Consider the following 22,826-nt stretch of genomic DNA (forward strand, 5'->3'; position numbering starts at 1 on the left):
TGCTGACGGGCTATTTCTGGCCCGCGGGCCGCCTATTGCCGACCACTGATGTAGAGCTTTATTACTAATAGCATTAAATTGCATAGTTATGTTTAATGAAGTGGCTACTTAGTGTATTTGAGATTGTTTTACGAGTGGAAATGACATGACAAGTTTTACATCAGCTGTCACAAAGGGGCTTTTTTCACATTTCAAACAGCCTGTTTCAACTGAAATTGTGTGTGTGTGTGTGTCGTAACCAGGTTCGGGGAAGTCATACACCATGATGGGTTCAGGGGACCAGCCAGGTCTGATTCCCCGGCTGTGCAGTGCTTTGTTTGAACGAACCCAGAAGGAACAGCGGGAGGAGGAGAGCTTTACCGTTGAAGTGTCCTACATGGAGATCTACAACGAGAAGGTCCGAGATCTGCTCGATCCCAAAGGGTATGACCTCGACCATGTCTTTAAACCCTTTTTATGAAAGGAGTGATCATTTTGTTTCCCTCTGTAGGCCATAGTGGCTCTGGTAAGACCTAAAGACACTTTAACTGCTGCCTGTGTGTTTGTCCAAGTCAAGTTGAAATAGCAAGAACATTATATAGAGGACACTGAATATACTTATTGCTTATCTGCTTCTTGACAGTAAAATACGTCCTCTGATAAGATAAGATTGTTGTTTTTACCGTGAAGCTGCAGTAGGAAGTGTTGAGTTACAGTCACTGGTGGTAAATTATTTTCGAATGCAGACAAACTGGGCTGTGATATTTGAACATGCATAGACTACGGCATCAACCTTAAATATAAGTTAGCTGGTAGAGCAGGGAAGGACACTGGTGGATTCTGGTACCACCAGCTGCTATGGACAGGGGATAAAAAGATCAGTAGTCTGCCCTGCAGTCACTGATGGAGTCCGGTTCATGTCCAGCAGGTCAGCAGTAAATCAGGAGCACATGCCTGTGTCTACTGCCCCAGACAGCAAAACCTTTGACTTTCACCCACTATGTGACCTTTAACCTCAGTAAAAAGGGGCCAAAGAGAGGCAGGCCATCTGACCGCCATATGGGCTTCTCCATGGAGCAGAGAATGATGAAGTTCTCAGGACTGGAGCAAGTTATAATGAGCCGAGTGCTATCTAAGTCTCTCTGAACCGGGGGGAAAAAAGTGGCATGGTGGCCAAAACCAGCTGAGCCTAATACATCAAATGAACAGTACTTTACCATGAGTGACCATGTTGTTTGTCTGTGTTTTAAACCTGCCCTGATTTTCTGTCCAGAGGAAGACAAACTCTGAGGGTGAGGGAACATAAAGTTTTGGGACCCTACGTGGATGGCCTGTCTCGACTAGCTGTGGCCAGCTACAAGGTAAAAATATTCATGTTTTTATGTCAGGTGTATTGACACTCACTGATTCACATACACTGCTATGTTTCATTGTGGCTGCCACATCCAAGCAGACACCTAGCTAAGCATCTTACTTGCATTCCCCTCGCTTTGATCTTTAAACTTTGAGGATTTGTAACAATGTCGTTCACATGATGGCAGCAGTCTACTTAGAAGTCCCACTAATCACACTGGAAAGAGGCCAGTTATATAAATGTCAGAATTCTTTACATTTTGTAGTTCATTTTGGGCTTGAGACTCAGACACACTCTTCACCAAATGTACTGTATAACATTCTTCACACAGTCTTAAAAGGTTATTCTGCAGGGAGAAATGTTCTTCATTTATGTATCGTTTGATTTCGGTTGTTCTGACAGGACATTGAGTCTCTGATGTCAGAAGGGAATAAGTCTCGGACTGTCGCTGCAACCAACATGAACGAGGAGAGCAGCCGATCGCACGCCGTCTTCAACATCATCCTCACACACACACTCAAAGACTTGAAGTCTGGGGTAAGATACACACAGGCTGGTGTAGGGCACAGTTGTTTCATCACTTTTAAGGGAAACTTTCATAATGGGTAAGATCAGAAATTAATTTCTGAGATGACCACCAGATGATTAGTTTGTGCATTTGTGGCAAGATGTGGTGCCAGAGTGGCTGCTGGGAGCTTGGTCAGAGCCCAGTAGCCGCTCTGGCATATTTTGTTTGTTTTTTTTTTTAAATGCGGCTAAAGTTGTTTGTTATTAAGGTATTCTGAAGAAGTCAATCCTTTTTTAATGTGTCCCATCCATCCTTAGTGCACTACAATCTTTAAACATTAACTGCCTTTCCTTAATCACTTTCTGTTGTCCCAGAATCTAGCTGCTGCATCTAATTGACACAAGCGGATATTGACCAGTGTTTGTCTTTGTCATTTTTAAGCCTAATGATGGTTGAACTCATTTTGGATGCAATTTTGGCTTTCTGTTATAATGTTGCCAGCATTTTACACATGATACACTATTAGTGTATCACCTTTAAAACAATACTAGAAGTGAATGTGTAATTGTAGATACTTGATTGGGCAAACAGTGTCTGGCAAGTTTCTGATCACTCAGCCACTGCAGCCTGCGGGTGGAAAGGTAGTTAGAAAATGGGATGATGTCAGCTCTGTTGTCTGACCAGGCACTCCAAGAAAAGACCTAAATCTTCATCTTCACTGACCCACGTAGCCGCTCCTTGCTCTTATTTCCAGACAAACTTGCCACCAGCGAATCCTGTTAATAATTCACAGGCATGACTTTGAGTTGGTCAGCTGATACAGCCTGCTCTCTTTTCAAGGCACACCCAGAGCCAGTCACTGAGTTGGTCAGTCAGTCAGTAGGTTCATCAAGCAAACGACTAATGCAGGGACTGTGTAGTCAGTGAGTGAATCACTTGGCTGACACATCCTGTATCTGATTTAGTCAGTTCTTTATTGTCTTTATTGCGTTTTGTTATTGTCTACTCGTTCTAAATACATTCTAACAGGACACTCCTCTGTGACCACTACAAGCCCCACCAGACCAGATGTCTGCTTACTTCAGCTCACTTCGAGCTATGTTTTTATTGTTCATTCTATTCTTTTTACACAGCGCTGGTTGTTGAGTAGGAGGCCTGTTTTTTATGATCTACTTTTTGATGCATCGTGGCACTCAGCAGTTGTAAGTGATGTTGGGCCTTTTCTCAAAGTGCGGAAGAACCCACAGGAAAACAACAAGCAGTGCTTTAACGCTTCAAAACAGTAGTTGATGCTCAGACTGTTAAACAATGTTTCAAGGCAGTGAAAAACTGTATTAATCTAATTGGTATGGAAGCCCCAGAAAGTGTATGTGAACAGCCAAATAATTTTTGGTGTTTTTATTTCTTAATCTATGAAAGATGGAAAGCGAGGATATAAATTTATAATAAAGTGAGTCAAGCTTAAGAAAAATGATTTGCAACCATTTTGCTAATCAATGAATTGTTTAACAAAACTGCCTGTGGTTCCAGCTTCTCACAAAGTAGGATTTCTGGATTCAGGATTGAATACTTTGAACAGTCAACACTAGTAATTTGAATGTGTGATGCGCATTCTTCACTATTTTCTGACTTGTGATAGACTAAAAATGAATCAATAATGAAAATAATCATTAGTTTCACCCTTACAACGACATACATTTCATTTACTAACACAAATAACTGGATGAAGTAATTGTGTGCAGACCGTCTGTTTATGTTAAATTTTATATAATTATATATAATCAACTTTTGTCAGTTTTGGTTCCCCCCTGACTTTATTTGGTTTCGCTGCACACGTGTCTCTTTTAACTGCCAGTACCCCTTCAATACAGGAAGCCTATTAGTAGCAAGAGTACGCAGTATTTCACATGCACATGTGAACTTAACCATTGCTCTTTCAAAGATTGCTCTTAGAGGGAGGAAAAACTTTTTGTCCCAATCTTTAAAAGGAGTACTGACTGTAGCTCAAGGCATTCGAGCTCATCTGTGCCCCCTAATGGTTCAGCCAGTGTTGTGAGTAGAGGAACAGTGACAAAGGGACAGATTAAACAAAGCCACCGACGGGTAGCAAAATCATTCAGTGCTGGATGAGTCATTCTGATGCTCAGCTCATCACAGGATTTCCTTTCAGTAACAGGCCTGTCTCAGAAACACTCGGCTCCAAAGTTCAGTCAGTTTGAACTTTGGTCGCATTTGCTGCCAACTCTCAGTTGTTTGCAGGTTTTTTTTTTTCTCTGCTTTGCTAAATCCACTCCTGCTTGGGGAACTTACATAGTCATGCTTAGTGCATAGTTCCAAAATGGCAAGCTGTATGTCCTGCCTGCTGATCTGGTTACTGACTCTCCTGGTTATTGAAGGGAAAAAAAAAAAGCCACCGTGGCTGTTTTTTAACTACTTCATCAGCCAGATAGATGTTAAAGAATTGAATAGGACCAAATAGTGTCTACATACTAGACACAGTTAATACACATGCAGAGACTCACACATGCATACTAAAAAAGAAATGGTTGGTTTACTGGTATTTATTTCCAATCTGGCACCACTCCTGTGAATCAGAATCCAATCATTGGTCATTGCAATAGAAATGATTGAATTACGTTAGCTTGTACTGGTGTTCAGTCACCAGCTCTTTCTCCCTTGTATCTGGCTCTCCGGCATGTATCCACAGTTTCAGGCCCTATTTATAAATTTTTTTAAAAAAGGCTTTAGTTTATTTTGGGATCTTATTTGCTTAGTGTTCCAGATAGAAATCTCTTGTTTGTTTAATAATTAGCTTTACTCTGAGGGATTTGAAGCTGTGCTGTTCTGAGGCTGATCTCCATCAGTGCAGTTGAGGTTGATCTTTATCAGTAGGCTAAGTCTCATGACCCGGTCTTTTCAAAATTCAGGCTTTGGGTTTGCTCTTGCTGAAATCTTAATGTGATGTGAAATGTGTGATAAAAGTCTTTTTTTAAGACATTGAAGATCGAACTTATCCTTTTCTCAAGACGAGCCTGCCTTTGTTGTCACAATACAATGGAGGCCCCCTTACACACACACACTCTTACATATTTTACAGTAACGTACACACACTACTCTTCTTTCCATCACACAGTGCCACTTGCAGAATTTGAGATTTTAAAAGACAATATAATAGGTTTCTGTGTGTTAGAGAATGAGGTGTGTGTATTTGTGTCCAGCTAACTGGAAGAGTTTCATTGGTTACAGAGTTCTTGCTGTTATCATTAAACTGTCATAAAAAGCTAGACATTAAAACAAAAAGCAGTGATACTGATGTTAGATATTTTTAGGGGAAGCAGTGTAAATGTTGGAAAAATCTCTGTAAATAGGGGGATGAGAGGCATTTGTTTAAAAAATAGATGTATTTTCAGTCAGAGCTCATCTGACTTGAGTAGGATAGATCAAATGTCACACCGCTAGAGAAGAAAGCAGGAGATGTGTGGAGGCATGAGGGTGCAGGAGGAAACCTGTTTTCTCAACAAGAAGGGCAGTATCCTCATTTGTCTCAGGTTAATGGGAAAACTGTTTCCATTTGGAGTCTTATTATTAAGACACCTGGTGCGTAGAGCCTTTACACATTTCACCACCAATAAACAGTCTGGAATAGGTATGTTAAATTGAACCAATGCAGCTGCCTACGCAGGCTATGCAAAAGCGTGCACTTCACTTATATCTTATATGCATAAGTACATGATGGTGCATTGGGTTTTAGCAAAACGCCTCTGAGCCCACAGAAGTACTGTGGCTGGACAGGTCCACCATGGACACAGACAGAGGACTGCTTCTGCTGATGTCAGGCTGTTGCTGTGCGGCAGGTGAAGATCTGGTGTTAACATTCAGCCTTGTCAGCCAAAGACCTGTCACACTTGGCTAGGGGTTGATGTGTCGCAGTACAGCTGGCGATGTGATATCCACAGTGCTTGAGAATAAACAGAAGGAACCTGTCAACAAGAGACTGAAAGATGAGAAAAAGTCTAACAGAGCATTTTATAGTCATCTGTTTGGTAGAATTAGAGAAAGCATAGAGAAGGTCCTTTTGAACAAGCCAAGCAAACGCAAATTTATGAAGGGAGGTTTACCATAAAGCCAAACACCTTGTTTTGGATAAGATTACCTAATGTTCGATACAGCCAGCTGTGGCCAGTATTGAAAGGAACTTCGTCTAGGCCAAGCTCACCTTTTAATGAAGAATTTTCCCAAGGTGAATGGAAAGCTGTCTAGTTTGTCAGATTTTTCTGTCAACATTTTTGTCCAATCATCTGTAAAACCTAGGAGGCAACGTTTTGCTAATTCATAGTAGTGGGCCAATATAGTGAATAAATAAAGAACATGCATTACAGTTTAATGGATGAATGTACTGAAGAGAATGAGATGATAATCAGACGTTCCTTCTGTCTAACTTTTTCCTCTGTAGACGAGTGGGGAGAAGGTAAGTCGTTTGAGTCTGGTAGACTTGGCTGGAAGTGAGCGAGCAGCAAAGACTGGAGCAGCAGGAGAACGACTCAAGGAAGGAAGCAACATCAACAAGTAAGCAAAAGCAGTTCAACCCACACACACACACACACACACACACACACACACACACACACACACACACACACACACACACACACACACACAAACCCATGATTGGGTGTTTTCCCAATCAGGCTCTTTATTCAAGTCTAAACACTAAATTGTTTAGCAGATATTTTCCCCCTGGCAGTGTCACTGTTTTATTCTAACCACTGATTGTCATATCACTCTTGGGACTCATTTTCTGTCCTTCCCACTCACCGATGTAAGTTTAGATTCTTGTGAATTTGGTGCCACCGTACTTTGTACACCATTTACCCGCAGCCACACTGCTGCAACTTTACTTTCACCTGAAGCATAGTATAACACTTAGTGAATGTGTCTGATAAAACCCTTCAAACAAGCTTGATGTTAAAGCATCCCACCACACATATAGAGAGACATGCTCACACTAAAGGGGCAGGGACATAGTGAAACCAACCCTTGGACTGATACATGAAATGATATGAAATAGAAAGTGCTTGACGAAAGTGTTTTTGTGTGTTTGTCAGGTCTCTCACTACACTGGGCCTTGTGATCTCGGCGCTAGCTGAACAGGGAACAGCCAAGAACAAGACCAAGTTTGTTCCTTACAGAGACTCTGTTCTTACATGGCTGCTGAAGGTACATACGTGGTGAACACAACTGTCCACCGCAGACAGGAAAATACATTTCCCTTTGTTTGACTAATCAGTATCAAGAAGAGCACTGCTGTTTTCATATTTCTCCCCCTTTCTCCCTGTATTTTTTTGCATATTTGCCTTCGCCAGGACTGTCTGGGTGGCAACAGTCGCACAGCGATGGTTGCAACTGTAAGTCCAGCTGCAGATAACTATGAGGAGACTCTGTCGACGCTGCGCTATGCAGACCGGGCAAAGAACATTGTTAACCATGCTGTTGTTAACGAAGACCCCAACGCTCGCATCATCAGGGAGCTCAGAGAGGAAGTAGAGAAACTACGAGTACAGCTGACTCAGGCAGAGGTGAGATATCTTCGAAATGTTCAAAATCAGCATTTAGAAATCTCTGCTTCCCCATAATTTCATCTGCTGGGTTTCTTTCTCCAGTCTTTGAAGGCTCCAGAGCTGAAAGACCGTCTGGAAGAGTCTGAAAAGTTGATTCAAGAGATGACCATCACCTGGGAGGAGAAGCTTCGCAAAACTGAGGAGATAGCACAGGTAAGACACACAAGAGTTGTGCAAGTTATTCATATATACAGTAATTAAACCAAACATGTTGAGGGGTTGTACAAAATTACTCCAGTGTTTGATTTTCCACATGTGGTAAAACTCCCAAGAAAGAATTTTAGATGTTGGATTAAACACTGTGTAAATATGATCTTTGTCTCTGTGTGTTTTGTAGGAGCGTCAGAAGCAGTTAGAGAGTCTGGGTATTTCTCTCCAGTCTTCAGGGATTAAAGTTGGAGATGATAAGAGTTTTCTTGTCAACCTCAATGCTGATCCTGCCCTCAATGAACTGCTGGTTTACTACCTGAAGGTAAACACACGCACACACTTCCCTCATCATGCTTTTCTTAAAGCCATTTTATTTACTCTCCCTATTTACACCGAATACCAAACAATATTATCACTAATATTGAGTTTATCATCTGTGTTTGACATCATTTCCCATCACATCTCAACTCAGCTGTCAGGGAAAATCTTTACACATCCACACTATTTGGATTATAAAACCTGTTTAATTATAATAACTGACTGGTTGAGTAGGAGTCAGTTGCCATCTGACTGACAGTGGGTGTGAAAAGAAATTAGTTTTACCAAATATGATAAATAAGAAAAATAAGTTGGCATTTGATGGGTTAGATCAGAACAGTTCATGTCAGTTGTTATTGCATTATTAACAAAAATGGATACCCTTTACAGACCTGTGTGTAGCCTTTTTTTCTCCACTAGACATGACTCGGTCACATGTATTTATTTGTCTGATTGATAACACGTAGTGATATCTTGAAATATCGTACCTCAGGAACACACAAAGGTGGGCTCAGCAGACTCTCAGGACATCCAGCTGTGCGGGATGGGTATTCAGGCAGAGCACTGTGTCATCGACATTACGGCAGATGCCGCCGTAATCCTCACCCCCTACCGCAATGCCCGGTAAGGAACACCACAGACCCACAGTCCAGGCAGAGTGATGAGAACATGCATCTGAGTGTAGTGGGAAAGCAAGAGAGTAAGGCAGCTACAGTGCCAGGGTTATTTTACCAATAGAGTAAACGTTACATCTGTCTTTAACAGTAAATCCTAATGTCCCTGCTGTCTGGTCTTATAGGACATGTGTTAATGGTTCTCCAGTAAGCAGTGCTCTGCAGCTTCACCATGGCGACCGAATCTTCTGGGGAAACAACCACTTCTTTAGGTAGGTTGTAATGTTCCAATGTTTTTCATACTTTTTTATATAAAATAAGACACAGTATTTCCATAAATAATTTTGTCATGTTACATAAGTTGGCAATGCTTTATATACATAGTTTATTCTGTTCTTCTCTGTTCGGCATATTTTTTATTACATCCTATCAATATGTTCTGTATTAGTTCCCCGCAGGAATTATTAAAGATATAGCACCTATTACCAATCTACCGAAATTAACCTAACAATACCAAAGATTACAGTCAATTAACTGGACAGCTTGCCTGCAGAATCAATCTGCCTAAGCGGCGTTCTCGGGGAGCTGAAGATGAGGAGGGTGAGGGTGGTGTGATGAAGAACAGTGGCAGCAGTGAGCAGCTGGATGCAGATGGGGACACAGCCAGCGAAGTGTCCAGTGAAGTCAGCTTCTCCTATGAGTTTGCCCAGACAGAGGTCATGATGAAGGCTCTGGGCAATAACGGTAAGGAGACATTAAGAAAATTAGATATCTATATTCTGCGTAGCAGAACATATGACTCCTATGTTTTGTCCTGTCAGACCCCATGCAAGCAGTCCTCCAGTCTCTGGAGAGGCAGCACGAAGAGGAGAAGCGCTCTGCTCTGGAGCGACAGAGACAAATGTACGAGCAGGAACTCCAGCAGCTCCGCAAGAAGCTAAACCCAGACCGTCTGTCCACGGGCCCATCTGGAGGGCCGGTATCCGGCCAGCAAGGTCCGGGACAGCAGTCTCACTACCGCAGCCTGGAAAGACTCAGTATGGGAGGGATGAGTCATTCCACCAGCGCTCAGAGCAGACTGAGGCAGTGGAGTGAGGACAGGTAAGAGTCTCTGTGTGTGTACCAAGAATATAAATACACGCTGGATTAGAGACTTTTTATTTACTTTACTAGTGTATGTCCATTTTGCAATGCAAAGTAAACACCTCCTCCTCTCCTTGTCTCCCCTCTTCCACGTCCTCCCCTCTTTCAGAGAGGTGGTGTTGGTGAGGAGTCTGCGGCGGTTGAGGGAACAGATAGTGAGGGCAAACCTCCTGGTACAAGAAGCCTGTTTCATCGCAGACGAGTTGGAGCGACACACCGAGTACAGAGTCACTCTGCAGATCCCATCGGACAACCTCAACGCTAACCGCAAGGTCTGACACACACAAACACGTAGACACTTTCCTGTCTTCTGTTTTTTAGCACAGCCAATTATCTAAATATATCCGTGTGCGTGTGTGTGTATAGAGAGATGCAGTGCTCAGTGAACCAGCAATTCAGGTTCGACGTAGGTGTCGAGGGAAGCAGATCTGGAGTCTTGAGAAGATGGAGAACCGTCTGGTTGACATGAGAGAGCTGTACCAGGAGTGGCAGGACTACCACATCCATCACCATGATAACCCTGTGAGTTTTTTGTGTGTGTTTTAGTGAATTTGCAGGGTGAAGTCTTACCAACACACCTGCCCGGTCACTAGGGCAACGCCGTCAGTAAGCTGTACAAGAAAACAAGCTCCAATACAGTAAACGACTATTTTAATTATGTAATGCGAAATGAGGACGTACCTTTTGGTCAGCTTATGGAATCATAATTAATGCGCACTGTTGAGACCAACATGCTTAAACTTGCATTTCAGTAAAATTGCCCTGTGTTGTAATCCATGGTGTCCTTTTTGTCCTTATTCAGGTGATGCGTTCATACTTCCGCCGAGCAGACCCGTTCTTTGACGAACAGGAAAACCACAGTCTCATCGGCGTTGCCAATGTCTTCCTTTCCTGTCTCTTCTACGACGTAAAGCTGCAGTATGCTGTTCCCATCATCAACCAGAAGGGGGAGGTAGGTAGTCACAGACTTGTTGGTTAACAGTTCAATTCATACAATCTCTTTGTACCCTTAACAGATGGATCAAAAATGCATCTGAGCTTTCATTAGAGTCTTTAGACATTAATGTAGTTGCTGTTGTGGTTTCTAAATGTCAGCAACTGCTTAAATGGAGATTTTACATTTTTATAGTAATCTCATTTCAGTGAAATAGTTATAATAATAATAATAATATAAATATATAATAATAATAATAATTTTGATGTTCTCCTTCTCCTCCCTTTGGTTAGGTGGCAGGGCGTCTTCATGTGGAGGTGGTGAGGGTTGGAGGGGGATTAGAGGACAGCATGGCTGGAGGAGATGATGCCGACAACAACCAAGACCCTGAAGTCCAGGATCGCAAGCTGGTCTGCATGGTAAGACCGACAGATCATCAGAGAGAAGTCAGACCCGCTTCAGTCAGTAGTTTAAAGTAATTCCAGGAGCTTAAATATATAGTTCTGGGAGCACAAAGTGTGTTTGATTCACTTTAATTTTCAGTATATACTTAGTTGCCAGTTTATTAAGTACACCTAGTTAAAAATAATGCAGTGCAACACAACAGTCGTGCAGTAAACCCTCCCTTCATGCAGGTTATAATGTTTTTAGAGAAGAGTTGATTCAAATGTAAGGTAATTTGGAGTGTAAAACATGTGAATCCTCTACAGATTAAGATCCTGCAGGCCACTGGTCTTCCCCAGTACCTGTCCAACTTCGTTTTCTGTCAGTATGCATTCTGGGACCAGCCTCAGCCCATCATCGTAGCTCCTGAAGTAGACCCATCGTCCTCGTCGCCCAGTACCAAGGACCCACACTGCATGGTGGTGTTTGACAGCTGCAAGGTGAAGCCTGGGAAGGAGGAGGTGGACGACATGTCCAGATTTGGATGGGTTTAATTGTTATTGTGTTAAACTGAGGCCTAGGAAATCAAATATTTATATAAAAGATGGCAGGTGAGTCTGTTATAAGTTGTTGGTATGAGACTGATCTCTCTTTGGTCCTGTAGGAGCTGGCAGTGTCAGTAACAGAGGATTTCATAGAATACCTGACTGAAGGGGCAGTTGCCATCGAAGTATATGGACACCGACAGTCCGATGCAGGGAGAAACCCCGCCCTGTGGGACCTCAGCATCATCCAGGCCAAGACACGCACACTACGAGACAGGTAGACACACACAGTCACCTCTGACTCTTAGTATTCCTTGCAAGATTAGCTTTCCAGTAACCTATGAAAGACCAATGCACTGCTGTTGCCCAGAAGTGCCGATAATGTTGGTTTTTGTAGGTGGAGTGAGGTAACACGTCGCCTGGAGCTGTGGATTCAAATACTTGAGATAAACGAGAACGGAGACTTTGTCCCAGTGGAAGTGGTTCCTGCTAGAGATGTGCGCACCGGGGGAATCTTCCAGCTTCGGCAGGTAGGGAAAAGCACACAACACAACCATAGCCAACCTGGGGCATGAAACATCGAAGCAGGATTCGAGGTCAGCGAGGAAACTTCAGGGTTAACCCTCGGTTTTCTGTCCTACGATAGGGGGTTCACGATTCATGTGTCAGTGAAATTGATGCGTGGTGTTTGCCGCCCAAAATCTTTGTTTGTTTTCGTTTGTTTGTTTGTTTTCTTGCAGTTCAGCAAATTTTCATATTCTTTTCCTGTGACTGTCAGATTGACTGTCATATGTGTCCATAAAGGTTTTTTACCAGGGTTGGGGAGTAACGGATTACATGTAATGGCGTTTTGTAATCAGGATACAAAAATAAAGTAACTGTATTCCATTACAGTACAGAAAATAAAGACCTTATCAGATTACAGGTACATTTTGTAAAAATGGGGATTACACATAGGGATTACTTTAAGCGCAGAGTTTACGTTAAACATAAAGTGGAGTGCTCTTTGCTATTTACATGTTTCCTGTAAAAACACACAGTTAGTGAGTGATTTGTCGCAGATATTGATTGTCGTGTAGCCAGTAGTTGAATGTGGTTAAGCCCCCACCCCTTCATGCAGACTCTGTGTGGACTGATGGCGGCTCCCAGTGAGTGAACACTGCAGCGGGACCCAAGCACAGCCTCCAAGACCGATGGGGGCCAGTCTGACCACTGGGAATACAGTACAAAAGTGGTTTTCTTGCCGGTTTGGCTCTTGTCACCCCGGGGCTGAGTCAACTCATGAGGCTGTGTTCGGTCCTGTTCATGTCGTGTTCACTTGGAGGCTGCTGAGCGCACTTGAATAAAGGTGCAAACCGAAACACACACTCTGGTGCTCCAAGATCCGAGTACGGCCAGAGTAAGCTAATTTGACCGGTGGTTGCAGGCTAACTGAGCTAATTAGATAATGGCAGCTAGTTTGCAGCAGTTAACTTAACTGACTTGCTCCAGCAACAAGTAAAGCTATCTGTCCATTAGGGAACTTAATAAACCACAGAGTTGAGGCAGAGCAGCGGGAACATCAGACAGAAAACCAAATATTTTCCATCACTTTCAGCAAAATCAGTGAATAAAGGTGTGCTTTCGTACAGTAATCAGTGGTGCCCGGTCCCAGAAACACAATTTTTCAGCAGCATCTTAAAATTAAAGAAAGCTTTTCATTGGACACTAAATTAATACAGGCCCCCCAGTGCAGGATGATGCTGTATTCATCAACATTTTAAAATTGTTTTCCAGGAAATGACACACTCTAAAGTGTCTTCAAGAATACTTACAAAACTACATTTTTTGTTATTGATGGGCTAGATCCTGCCATATGACGTATGAGCCTAGAGCAAGGCATAGAAACATTTAGGCCTAAACATCGATTTTGATTTCATGGGAATGGGAGATTTTATAATTGTATGTTTCTCTAAAAATAGACTGAGAAGACAGCTCATCTTTTATACTCTTGTCTTTATTTGCATTTTTGGTATTGAAGTGATCCAAAAGTAACTACACGTAATCAGGTTACATTACTTTTATTTTCTGGTATTTGGATTACGTTAATTATTTTTTAACTAGTAGTAATTTTACCAGATTACCTTTTTAAAGTAACCCTCCCAACCCTGATTTTTACTATGCAATGAAATGCATATTAATGAAGTTATTGTATCGTGTCCCGATGTTTATTATTACCTATCCTAACATTACAGATCCATTCATTCTGAGGTTTTATATTCATTGTTGAAATTGTATGTAAATAATGTATGAGCGGTCAGAATGACTGCTATGGCCATTCTGTTAGTTATATAATTCTGGTAGTTCTAGTGTTAATATGAATTTGTTTATTATAACTTCAGGTCAAATTTGTTTCTTCTATTATAGAGGCGGGTCATGGACCGCCCCACCTTTTACTATTTGGGTGCAGGTAATGTGGCTGAGTCTTCAGTCTTTCAACCACTATTTGAGCACTTTTTATGGCATGAATGGATTTTTCATTGCTAATTTAATTTAGAACAATGTTTTGGAAAACTTTTGAGTGTGGTAAATAAATGATCTTGAAAGCTCTTTTTAAGTGAGTTGGAACAACAACTTACTCATTATATTTATATATAAATATGTTTACTTATACTTTACTTAAATTTAATGTCCAGATGCAGACACACAGCCGCTGCAGCTGACAGAATGCAGCTAAAATTGTCATACACGCTGTAAGAACACACGCCTGTTAACACACTGTCGCTGATTTTCTGTCTTCATGCATTTGGCAGCTGCAGGTGTGTTTCTTTTGTTGTATTTGTCTAATATTATAGGTTGGTCTTTGTTTTAAAGAGGTCATATTATGCTTTTTGGCTTTTTCCCTCTCTTTTCTTGAGTTATATCCCTTTTTTGTAATAGGTAACAGGTCCAGCCCAAAGGGAGTTCCCATCTCCTACAGAAAACTCTGCTCTGAACTGCCTGAAAACAGCTCGTTTGTAGTCCAGCCGTTTCCCTTTGATCCCTGTGACGACACAGCAAAATGCACGACTAGCAGCTAGTCCGACTCGCCCACAAAAACACCGGTGGAAAAACACACTGAGCTGCAGCACACACCTGTCCTCTCCCTTCCAAACACTAGCTACCCTCCAGGCAGTCAATGAGCATAAAGTTGTTACTGTGATGTAGAGACAGAGCTCAGTTAAAACTTTTTATAGATGAAAGATACATTTGTTACAAATTAATAACTCACCAGTCTGAAACTCTTGCTCCATGTTGCTAAGCTGGTAAGGGGAAGATATACAGCTGAACCGAAGCCGTGTTTACCGGCGAAGTGTTCAACACACAGGGTGAAAAGAGGAGCTGCAGCAATGTGCAGTATGACAAAAATATGGTGTTTTTGAAACCATGTATACCTATTCTGGTACAAACTTTAAATAAAATTTTGAACCTGAAAATGAGAATAATATGACCTCTTTAATGCCGCTCTGCTGCCAGTAGACTTGTCCATGTTTGTGATTGGTTATATGCTGCAAACACCGCCCCTATGTGAACACGCACAAGGCTGGATTGGAAAATCCTGGGTTGATTTACCGAGTTGATAACTAGCTTCGTGTGACCGCTTATCCTGATTGCGATTGTAAGGGTTAGTGAAGCCAGATAACAAAAACATAGCCTGGTTATGTGGAACTTGCTTCGTAGTACAGGCCCCTGGTCACAGCAGGTAGAATTAGCAAACATCGACTATTTTTCTTCGATATATTTTTAAATGTATGTCTTGTCTTCTAAATGTCTGCGTCTCCTCTCCCTCCTCATCTACAGGGTCAATCGAGGCGAATCCAGGTGGAAGTGCGTTCTGTTCAGGACTCGGGCACCATGCCTCTGATAGCAGAAATACTGCTTGCAGTGTCAGTGGGTTGTGTGGAGATCAGAAACACCACTGCGAACCAGGAAGGAGATGAGATGGACAGTTATCAGGTAGACCAGTTTAATACAACTCTGTCTACAGTCAGTTTGCCTGTTTCAGTTAATCTTTAATTGACTTACAGGTGAAGTGAAGCCAAAGATGATTAACTGACTCATTTGTTGAATAGGAAAGGGACCTGGAACGTTTGCGGAGGCAGTGGTTAGCTGCTCTCACCAAGAGACAGGAATACCTCGACCAGCACCTTCAGAGCCTGGTCAGCAAAGCAGGTAATGAACAACAAACACACACACACAATAGCATACAGATGTTCATAAAAACATGCTTACACAGTCACTCTGTTCCTGTAACTCTCAGGGTTGTAGGCGCCTTCAGTAGTAGGATATGTAAATTTTGGTGGTTGTTACTGTAGGAAGTGTTTAATGTTGTGAGCACTGTGTACACAGAAAAGACAGAGGATGACATGGAGAGGGAGGCCCAGCTGCTGGAGTGGCGCTTGACTCTGACAGAGGAGAGAAACGCTGTCATGGTGCCCTCTGCTGGTAGTGGCATTCCTGGAGCGCCTGCTGAATGGTAGGGCACGTGGGTGTGTGTGTGTGTGTGTGTGTGGGTGTGTGTGTGTGTGTGTGTGTGTCTCTCAGATTTGATTTATTTAAAATCTTTAAAAGAAAAACATGCCTCTGTCGGCAAGTGCTTGCTTATGTTGGAAATTATGTTATAAAGACTTCAGTCTAGACCAACTTTAATGAAAAGCACAATGAGATAACCTTTGTAATGAATTTGCGCCATGTAAATAAAATTGTAGTAATCTTGGGTTGTGAGTCACCTATTTTAGGATGGGTTAAATGCAGAGAACACATTTTCCGGTGAGGATTAATAAAGGAGAACTTCACTTAAATCCACTGCAACCCTTTCTTTTACAGCGATGTGCTTTCACACCTCCCTAAAAGCCCTAAGCCACTGAGAAGTTTTTCTAAAAACTTCAAGAAATGCACAAAGTTTCCAAAGTCAGTGAGTGATCATTTTAAATAATCGTGTTCTCAGTATTGACCTAAATTATCATGATTAGGATTTTTGCCATAATCAAGCAGCCTTGAGTGCCTCAACTTAACTTCTGTAAGGCTCAGACGATCACAGTGTGTATTGCATGTTTGTTAACAGGGTTCCTCTGCCAGGCATGGAGACCCATATTCCTGTCGTCTTCCTGAACCTCAAACGTACGTCCGTTCTTTGCTAAATAACATATGCTTGCTCACATGCTTTTCTGCTCACAGGCTGATAATGTTTTCTGTTGGTTTTCCCAGCTGATGACCTCAGCTCTCAAGACCAGTTTGAGGTTCCTGAGGCTGGAGGCTGGGATGCCACCCTGAGTGGAGAGGATGAGGACGACTTCTTTGACCTACAGATCGTCAAACACTACGATGGAGAGGTGAGGATGGACCTGCATGAGGTATTTGTAAGAGGAGTCCATTCGGGGAAACGTTAAGTTAAAAAAAGTCAATTGTTTGTGCAGGTGAAAGCAGAGGCATCATGGGACTCTACAGTCCATGAGTGTCCCCAACTAAGTCGTGGGGGAGCGTGGCCGGAGCAGCGGGTATACCTGACTATTCGGGTGGTGGTTCAGCTCAGCCATCCTGCCGACATGCAGCTGGTCCTGAGAAAGAGGATCTGTGTCAACGTTAACCCGGGCCGTCAGGGCTTTGCCCACAACTTTCTCAGAAGGATGTCCACCCGCAGCACCATACCTGGCTGTGGGGTCACCTTCGAGGTGGTCTCCAACATCCCCGGGGTAAGGCCAGGGAAATGTATCAGCCATTTAGTGTTTTTATGCAGAACACCTCTGCAGGGTGGATTACTGAACGCACATCTTTCATGATCCCATCAGGACGCTCCTGGTTCAGAGGACAGGGAGATGCTGGCCCGGCTCGCTACCAGCGCACACAACAACCAGTCAGCTGATGAGGAGGCTGCAATTGAAAAATACCTCCGCAGTGTCCTCAGTCTGGAGAACATCCTGACTCTGGATAGACTCAGACAGGTAGATGGAGAAACTGGTGGAGAAATAGAAATTAGATCCTTTGATTGATGGGCAGGCATGCAGTCACACATAACATTTATTAAAGTCGTGATTTGTTTTTCTTTTTTCAATTAACAGTCCTGTACTTTCTAGTATGCTGAAAAGTCCAATGTTTGTTTTAGGAGGTGGCAGTGAAGGAGCAACTGACTAGCAGAGGGAAGAGCAGCAGACGGAGCCTAAGTTCGCCTTCTGTCAACAGGGTAAAACACGGATATAATGTGAATATTACTGCAAGACAACACTATACATTACAATATACATATATCATATATCTTTGTACATTCATCCTCAGCTGTCTGGAAGTAGACAGGACCTGTCCACAACCTCCCTGCTGGAAGATAAAGTAACGCACACCTTTTGCTTCTTGTCTCTGCATGTTGAAAAATTATGAGTTCAAATATTTTGTGATTAATTGTGGATCCAGTGGCCATTATTAGTCCCTTAATAACTAACAAGACCTACCTGCCACATAGTGTTTAAAGTAGCAAATGTCATGTATGGATCTGTTCATATGCAGCAGTGACATCTGGTATCACATGCTGATGTCACCTCTGATGCCACATTTCGTGATTTGCAAACCAACGGCGTGTCATCTTTCTGCCTGTCTGTTGCCCAGGGTCGATGGGAGAGTCAGCAGGATATCTTCATGCCGTCTCAGTTTCACCGCACCCTCCCCCGGCCCGCCTCTTCCCCATCTACTTACTCCACCTCCCCTTCTTCATCCCCAACTCCCTTTGGCATGACGCCCCCACAGAACCAGGACCCAGAGCAAGGTAAACCTCTTCCCTTTCACCCCTCTGTTTATCCTCTCTTCTCTTCCTTTAAATTCCGTGTCACTTTTCCTCCATGCTCCCAACTTTTACCAGTTATTTTCATCCTCCTCTCTTCTTCTTTCCAAACGGGCTCATCCATTTCTACTAAATGCTGATCTCAATAATGCTTTGAGCTTAGTTGTGAGACTCCGCCTTGCCTTGTTTCCCCTTCCCTTTCATCTCTTCTCCTTCTGAGTGATGTTGATGTTTCTACACAATCCCATGTGTAATTGTTTACATTGTGAAACACTGGGTCTCTACTCTGCGTCCTTCCTTCCCGGCAGAAGTGATGTGTGACATCTCACTTCTTACCTGCTCCTTTTGGTGTCACCTGCCTTCTCTAACCCAGTGTGAACTTCTGTCTCCTCTCTCCTCATTCTCATTTCTTGTCAGTTCGCCTGGTCTGATCAATCTGCATATGTCTCTGTCTCATAGTGATTTCTTGCCCATGTCAGAATCCACGTTTCTCTGACATGCCTAGAGATTAATTCCGTTCACAAAATGAAAAGAATTAATCGTTTTCTGTCCAGTGATCAGAATGTTTATTTTAATCACATTGTAACGGCTAAATCAGCCGTCTATGTGTGAGTGTGTCTGATAGCCGGCTGATGGCTTCTTCTGTCAGTCTATCACTGTGTTTGGGTTTTTGCCATTTCCTGGACTCGCGTTCAACTTCCTGTCTTAATCTTTCCATACCTCCTGTACCTCCCACATCTGCTCTTCTCTCCTTGCTTCCTTTCTCTCTTCTGCCTCTTCCTCCTCCTCTCTCACCTCCCCAACCCCTCCCCCAGGTCGTTCAGGACTTGCTGCCTCTTATCTTTCAGTTAAGGCGCTCGTTCCGCAGATGCCCAAACTGCTCAAGTCTCTGTTTCCAGCGCGAGACGACAAGAAGGAGCTGAGACCTTCGCCACACAACCAGCAGGTCAGTGGAGACGGTGTAGTAGAGCTCAGTGCAGAAGGAATTAAGATTAAAAATGTCAAGTATATAATTACTAGTAAATTATGCTAGACTGGTTCAAGAAGTAAATTTCTTGTTTCCTTGTCATGACCTTGTTTTAACTCGGCAGCATGTTCCTCGCATCGTGACATCAGGAGGGGACGACAACCGAGGCAAGGCTGAGACGGTGAGATTGTGGCCCTGTCCACCTTCCCTAGAGAAGCTGACTGCTTATATTTTTTGTCGTCACTTTTCTGAGCTCATATGCTGTTTTATGGAAAACGTGATTTGACTAATATTGGTTTTGTTTCATGACAAAACATTGCAAAAATCTTTAATATTCAGTTTTTGTTGTCATTTGATCAAATAATGTTCATGGATAACTGCTGCAGTTTTTATCAGCCTTACGGGAAATCATATTCAGGTGGTACAACACTGACCCCAGTTTCCATCTGGAGTCACACACACAGAATCTGTTGTCTACTGCTATCACGTTAAAGGATCAGTCCAGCTATTTAGTACTGCTCCCCCATCACTGTTGACTACGAAGACTTAAAGATATGATCACAATCAAAGCAGCAGAGTCTGAGCCTGAATTTCAGGATGTGGCTGCAAATGTCAAGATTATGCAAAATGTATTTGTGCTAGACATAACAGACCCTAGACTTTATTGGATCTGATTGGTCCAGAGAGTGATTGTAACATTTTTGGGACGTTGGTAATTAGTGCTGATTGTTTTGTTGTTTTGCCTTGTTGTCTGCATGTTGTCGTCTGTCCCTCTGTTCCTGTGGCAACCGTTGGTTTCCTGTAGACTGCAATTCTGCGGCCCCCAACCAAAGACAGACGGGCCGAGTTCCCAGAAGTCCCTCCTCTTCCTGTGCATGACCCGCATGACATCACCCCCCTCAGCCCCCTCAGCCAGTCATCAAGCGGCTACTTCTCCAATAGTGTTTCTACAGTTACCCTGTCTGACGTTCTTCAACCCTCCTCCTCGTCTTCCTCCCTCCTGGCTGCTGAGACTGCGCTACCCACAAACCCCCAGCAGCAGGGTGCTGACAGGAACGATATTGTGACTTCTTCTTCTCAGTGTGGCGCCAAGATGGCCGTCGTGGCTCCACCTGCTTCCCACAGCTCAGCCAATCACCACAACGTCACTGCGGAAAACTCCTTCAACTCAGGAGGAGGCGAAGGCTTGGAGAGGCTGGAGATCTTTGTGGACGATGAAGAGGGTAGCCATGACAACGTACTGCCTGATTGGCTGACAGAAGGGGCGTATGTTACAGTAGGAAGCAATAAGGCCGGGACAGTGCGCTACGTGGGAATGACGCAGTTTGCTGAGGGAGTGTGGGTAGGGGTGGAGCTGGACACCCCTGTAGGTAAGTACACAATTTAAAGGGTCAGTTCACATAAATCACACACGAGAAACTACTTCTTTAAGCAACAGGTTTTTGTGGCAACTGGTCATGTAAGAAAAAAAACATACTATACTACATACAATAGTACTACTACAAATAGTACTTTTGTAACAGTCACAAATAAATTTTGAATGACCAGCCCAGCTGAGCCATGATTGGCTCCCCTGTTAAAATACTGCCTTCGATTGGTGGAGCTGACCACAGTATTGAACTGAATGACTTCCAACTGGTGATGACCTTCTTTATTTTCTCCCTACAGGTAAAAATGACGGTTCAGTCGGAGATCACCGGTATTTCCACTGTAAACCGGGTTACGGGGTACTGGTTCGCCCAGACCGCGTGTCCTGCCGCAATCGGACCAGTCGGCGCATGGGAGAGTCTGTCTCTGCTGTCCACGTCCCCGTTCTGCGAGGAGAAGCCATCATTGCCCGCCGGGGGGAGAACCGCAAGTCCTGGAGCAGTTGAGACAGGATAACTAGGAGCTGGACGGGAGAGAACTCCCCTACAGCCCTCCTCCTCTCTTCTTCTCCTCCTCCCAGCTATGCAACAGGCTCACACAGCAGAACTGACACACTGCCTACCCTCCTTTAGTTTGAAACTAAATTCACTACATCCATTCACAGGAAATGGATGGAAATAGAATTAAGAGTCATAGAAGTCCATGGAAGGACTATTTATCATGTGGGAAGACGATGCAAAATGAATGAATGGGGGGGGGGGGGCGTGCTTTCTGGGGCTGATATACAGGGATGCAAACTATCTACATTTTCACCAGGAGTCACTTTTTTGATCCGCTTCACAACTGTGGATATATTTTTAAACTTGATAAGATGTTAATTTGGGTGAGGGGAGGGCATTTTAGAATGAAAAGCCATCTTTTATTCGCTGCTTCTGTTTTTTCTTTTATTCATCCTTCATAATGAAACATTATTCTTAGTCATAGCAACTAGAAAAGATCAGAATATACTGTTTGGCCCTTCTGATTTCTAACCACATTTGTGTGTAAAGCGGACAACACTGTCTAAGGGAGAAATTGTCTTTTAGTGTTTCTTTGGAGATTTTTATTCTCCCTCTAGGTGTGCTTCGTGTTCATTATGTGAATGACATGACATTTTTTGGGTCAGACTGACATGAAGCTCAAACCAGCCTGCCATTCACTGACAGCAGGCTTTTGCAGCACCTTTTGATGTGTTTGCATCCCTGGATATGATGTCTCTACCTTGTAGTCCTTAGACTCTGTGTCCCAGAATCCCATGCTCCAGCTGCCGCTCCTCTGAACTCTCTAGGTCTAATCTGCAGAGTGACACTGTTTGACTCATTGTCTGAGATTCAACTCTTCTTCTTGGACTCCCTTTCGTTTGAAGATAGATCCTCCCAGAATGTGCCTTCACCATGGCTTGGTTTGCATTTGGTTTTCTGTGTATTTAATTTCTGTTAGCTGTGTTTAAGAGAATGCCTTGTGCTAAGTGTGAGGTGATCTCAGGGACTGCAGAGGGGCTGTGTGTATGTGTGTGTGTGTGTGTGTGTGTGTGTTTGTAAATGTTGTACAGCGTTGCCCTGTGTGAACAAATAAGTTCATGTTATTGTAGTCGTGCTGATGTTGAAGATTATATGTGTAAAGCAAGAAAGGTTGTGTCCTTGTTGGACAAAGCCACTATGGGAGTTGGAAGTTGCTCGTACTGGGAGGCTTTAAAAGTCAATTTTGCACTGGAGACGAAGCATCTGTACGTGCGCAGGACGTGTCTGTGGTCATGGTGCAGGGAGACCGGGAGGTAGACGAGTGTGAACAGATTTCCATGAACCAGCTAGTTATGCGAAAATGATTGTTGTTGAGCTTAAACTAGAGTACTGGATATTCTCCATCTGAGTGAGCCATCTAGAGGTCTGTTCTTGAAGCAGATTTGCTCTGTGTTCGGAGCACTGTTTTGTCTGTATGTCAGAGGGAATAGGCATGTGTACATGAGGAAAATAAAAGTGAGATGGGCATGCAGAAGTTCTGCTGGGTGCTTGGGATGAGAATCGATTTGCTTTTATGTATTTGAAATTTAAAATGATCTAGTTTTTATCTTATTTCAAAAGACTTACACAACTGGGAGATTTTGGGAAAGTGTTGCTG

General features: G+C 43.2%; 1 protein-coding gene across 4 annotated transcripts in view; it reads left to right on the forward strand.

The window, feature by feature from the left end:
• kif13ba (kinesin family member 13Ba) overlaps window positions 1–21,433 on the forward strand; it is a 41,889-nt gene extending 20,456 nt beyond the window's left edge. For 3 of the 4 annotated variants that reach the window (XM_046032978.1, XM_046032975.1, XM_046032977.1), the window contains 33 exons: window positions 243–423; window positions 1,253–1,340; window positions 1,736–1,870; window positions 6,295–6,407; window positions 6,947–7,058; window positions 7,205–7,417; window positions 7,502–7,612; window positions 7,797–7,931; window positions 8,421–8,551; window positions 8,727–8,813; window positions 9,095–9,285; window positions 9,363–9,642; window positions 9,794–9,956; window positions 10,051–10,206; window positions 10,487–10,636; window positions 10,912–11,037; window positions 11,329–11,502; window positions 11,667–11,824; window positions 11,945–12,077; window positions 15,367–15,522; window positions 15,639–15,738; window positions 15,916–16,042; window positions 16,631–16,686; window positions 16,774–16,898; window positions 16,983–17,258; window positions 17,355–17,507; window positions 17,669–17,746; window positions 17,839–17,889; window positions 18,163–18,319; window positions 19,150–19,280; window positions 19,426–19,482; window positions 20,107–20,671; window positions 20,970–21,433. In XM_046032978.1, the coding sequence (XP_045888934.1) occupies window positions 243–423; window positions 1,253–1,340; window positions 1,736–1,870; window positions 6,295–6,407; window positions 6,947–7,058; window positions 7,205–7,417; window positions 7,502–7,612; window positions 7,797–7,931; window positions 8,421–8,551; window positions 8,727–8,813; window positions 9,095–9,285; window positions 9,363–9,642; window positions 9,794–9,956; window positions 10,051–10,206; window positions 10,487–10,636; window positions 10,912–11,037; window positions 11,329–11,502; window positions 11,667–11,824; window positions 11,945–12,077; window positions 15,367–15,522; window positions 15,639–15,738; window positions 15,916–16,042; window positions 16,631–16,686; window positions 16,774–16,898; window positions 16,983–17,258; window positions 17,355–17,507; window positions 17,669–17,746; window positions 17,839–17,889; window positions 18,163–18,319; window positions 19,150–19,280; window positions 19,426–19,482; window positions 20,107–20,671; window positions 20,970–21,175 (5,075 nt within the window). In that variant the 3' untranslated portion in view covers window positions 21,176–21,433. The remainder of the gene's footprint in view (window positions 1–242; window positions 424–1,252; window positions 1,341–1,735; window positions 1,871–6,294; window positions 6,408–6,946; window positions 7,059–7,204; window positions 7,418–7,501; window positions 7,613–7,796; window positions 7,932–8,420; window positions 8,552–8,726; window positions 8,814–9,094; window positions 9,286–9,362; window positions 9,643–9,793; window positions 9,957–10,050; window positions 10,207–10,486; window positions 10,637–10,911; window positions 11,038–11,328; window positions 11,503–11,666; window positions 11,825–11,944; window positions 12,078–15,366; window positions 15,523–15,638; window positions 15,739–15,915; window positions 16,043–16,630; window positions 16,687–16,773; window positions 16,899–16,982; window positions 17,259–17,354; window positions 17,508–17,668; window positions 17,747–17,838; window positions 17,890–18,162; window positions 18,320–19,149; window positions 19,281–19,425; window positions 19,483–20,106; window positions 20,672–20,969) is intronic. The other variant, XM_046032979.1, reaches the window with a different exon arrangement.
• The last annotated feature ends 1,393 nt before the right edge of the window (window positions 21,434–22,826 follow it).

This window comes from Micropterus dolomieu, linkage group LG20, assembly GCF_021292245.1.
Source record: "Micropterus dolomieu isolate WLL.071019.BEF.003 ecotype Adirondacks linkage group LG20, ASM2129224v1, whole genome shotgun sequence".
Taxonomy (NCBI): Eukaryota; Metazoa; Chordata; class Actinopteri; order Centrarchiformes; family Centrarchidae; genus Micropterus; species Micropterus dolomieu.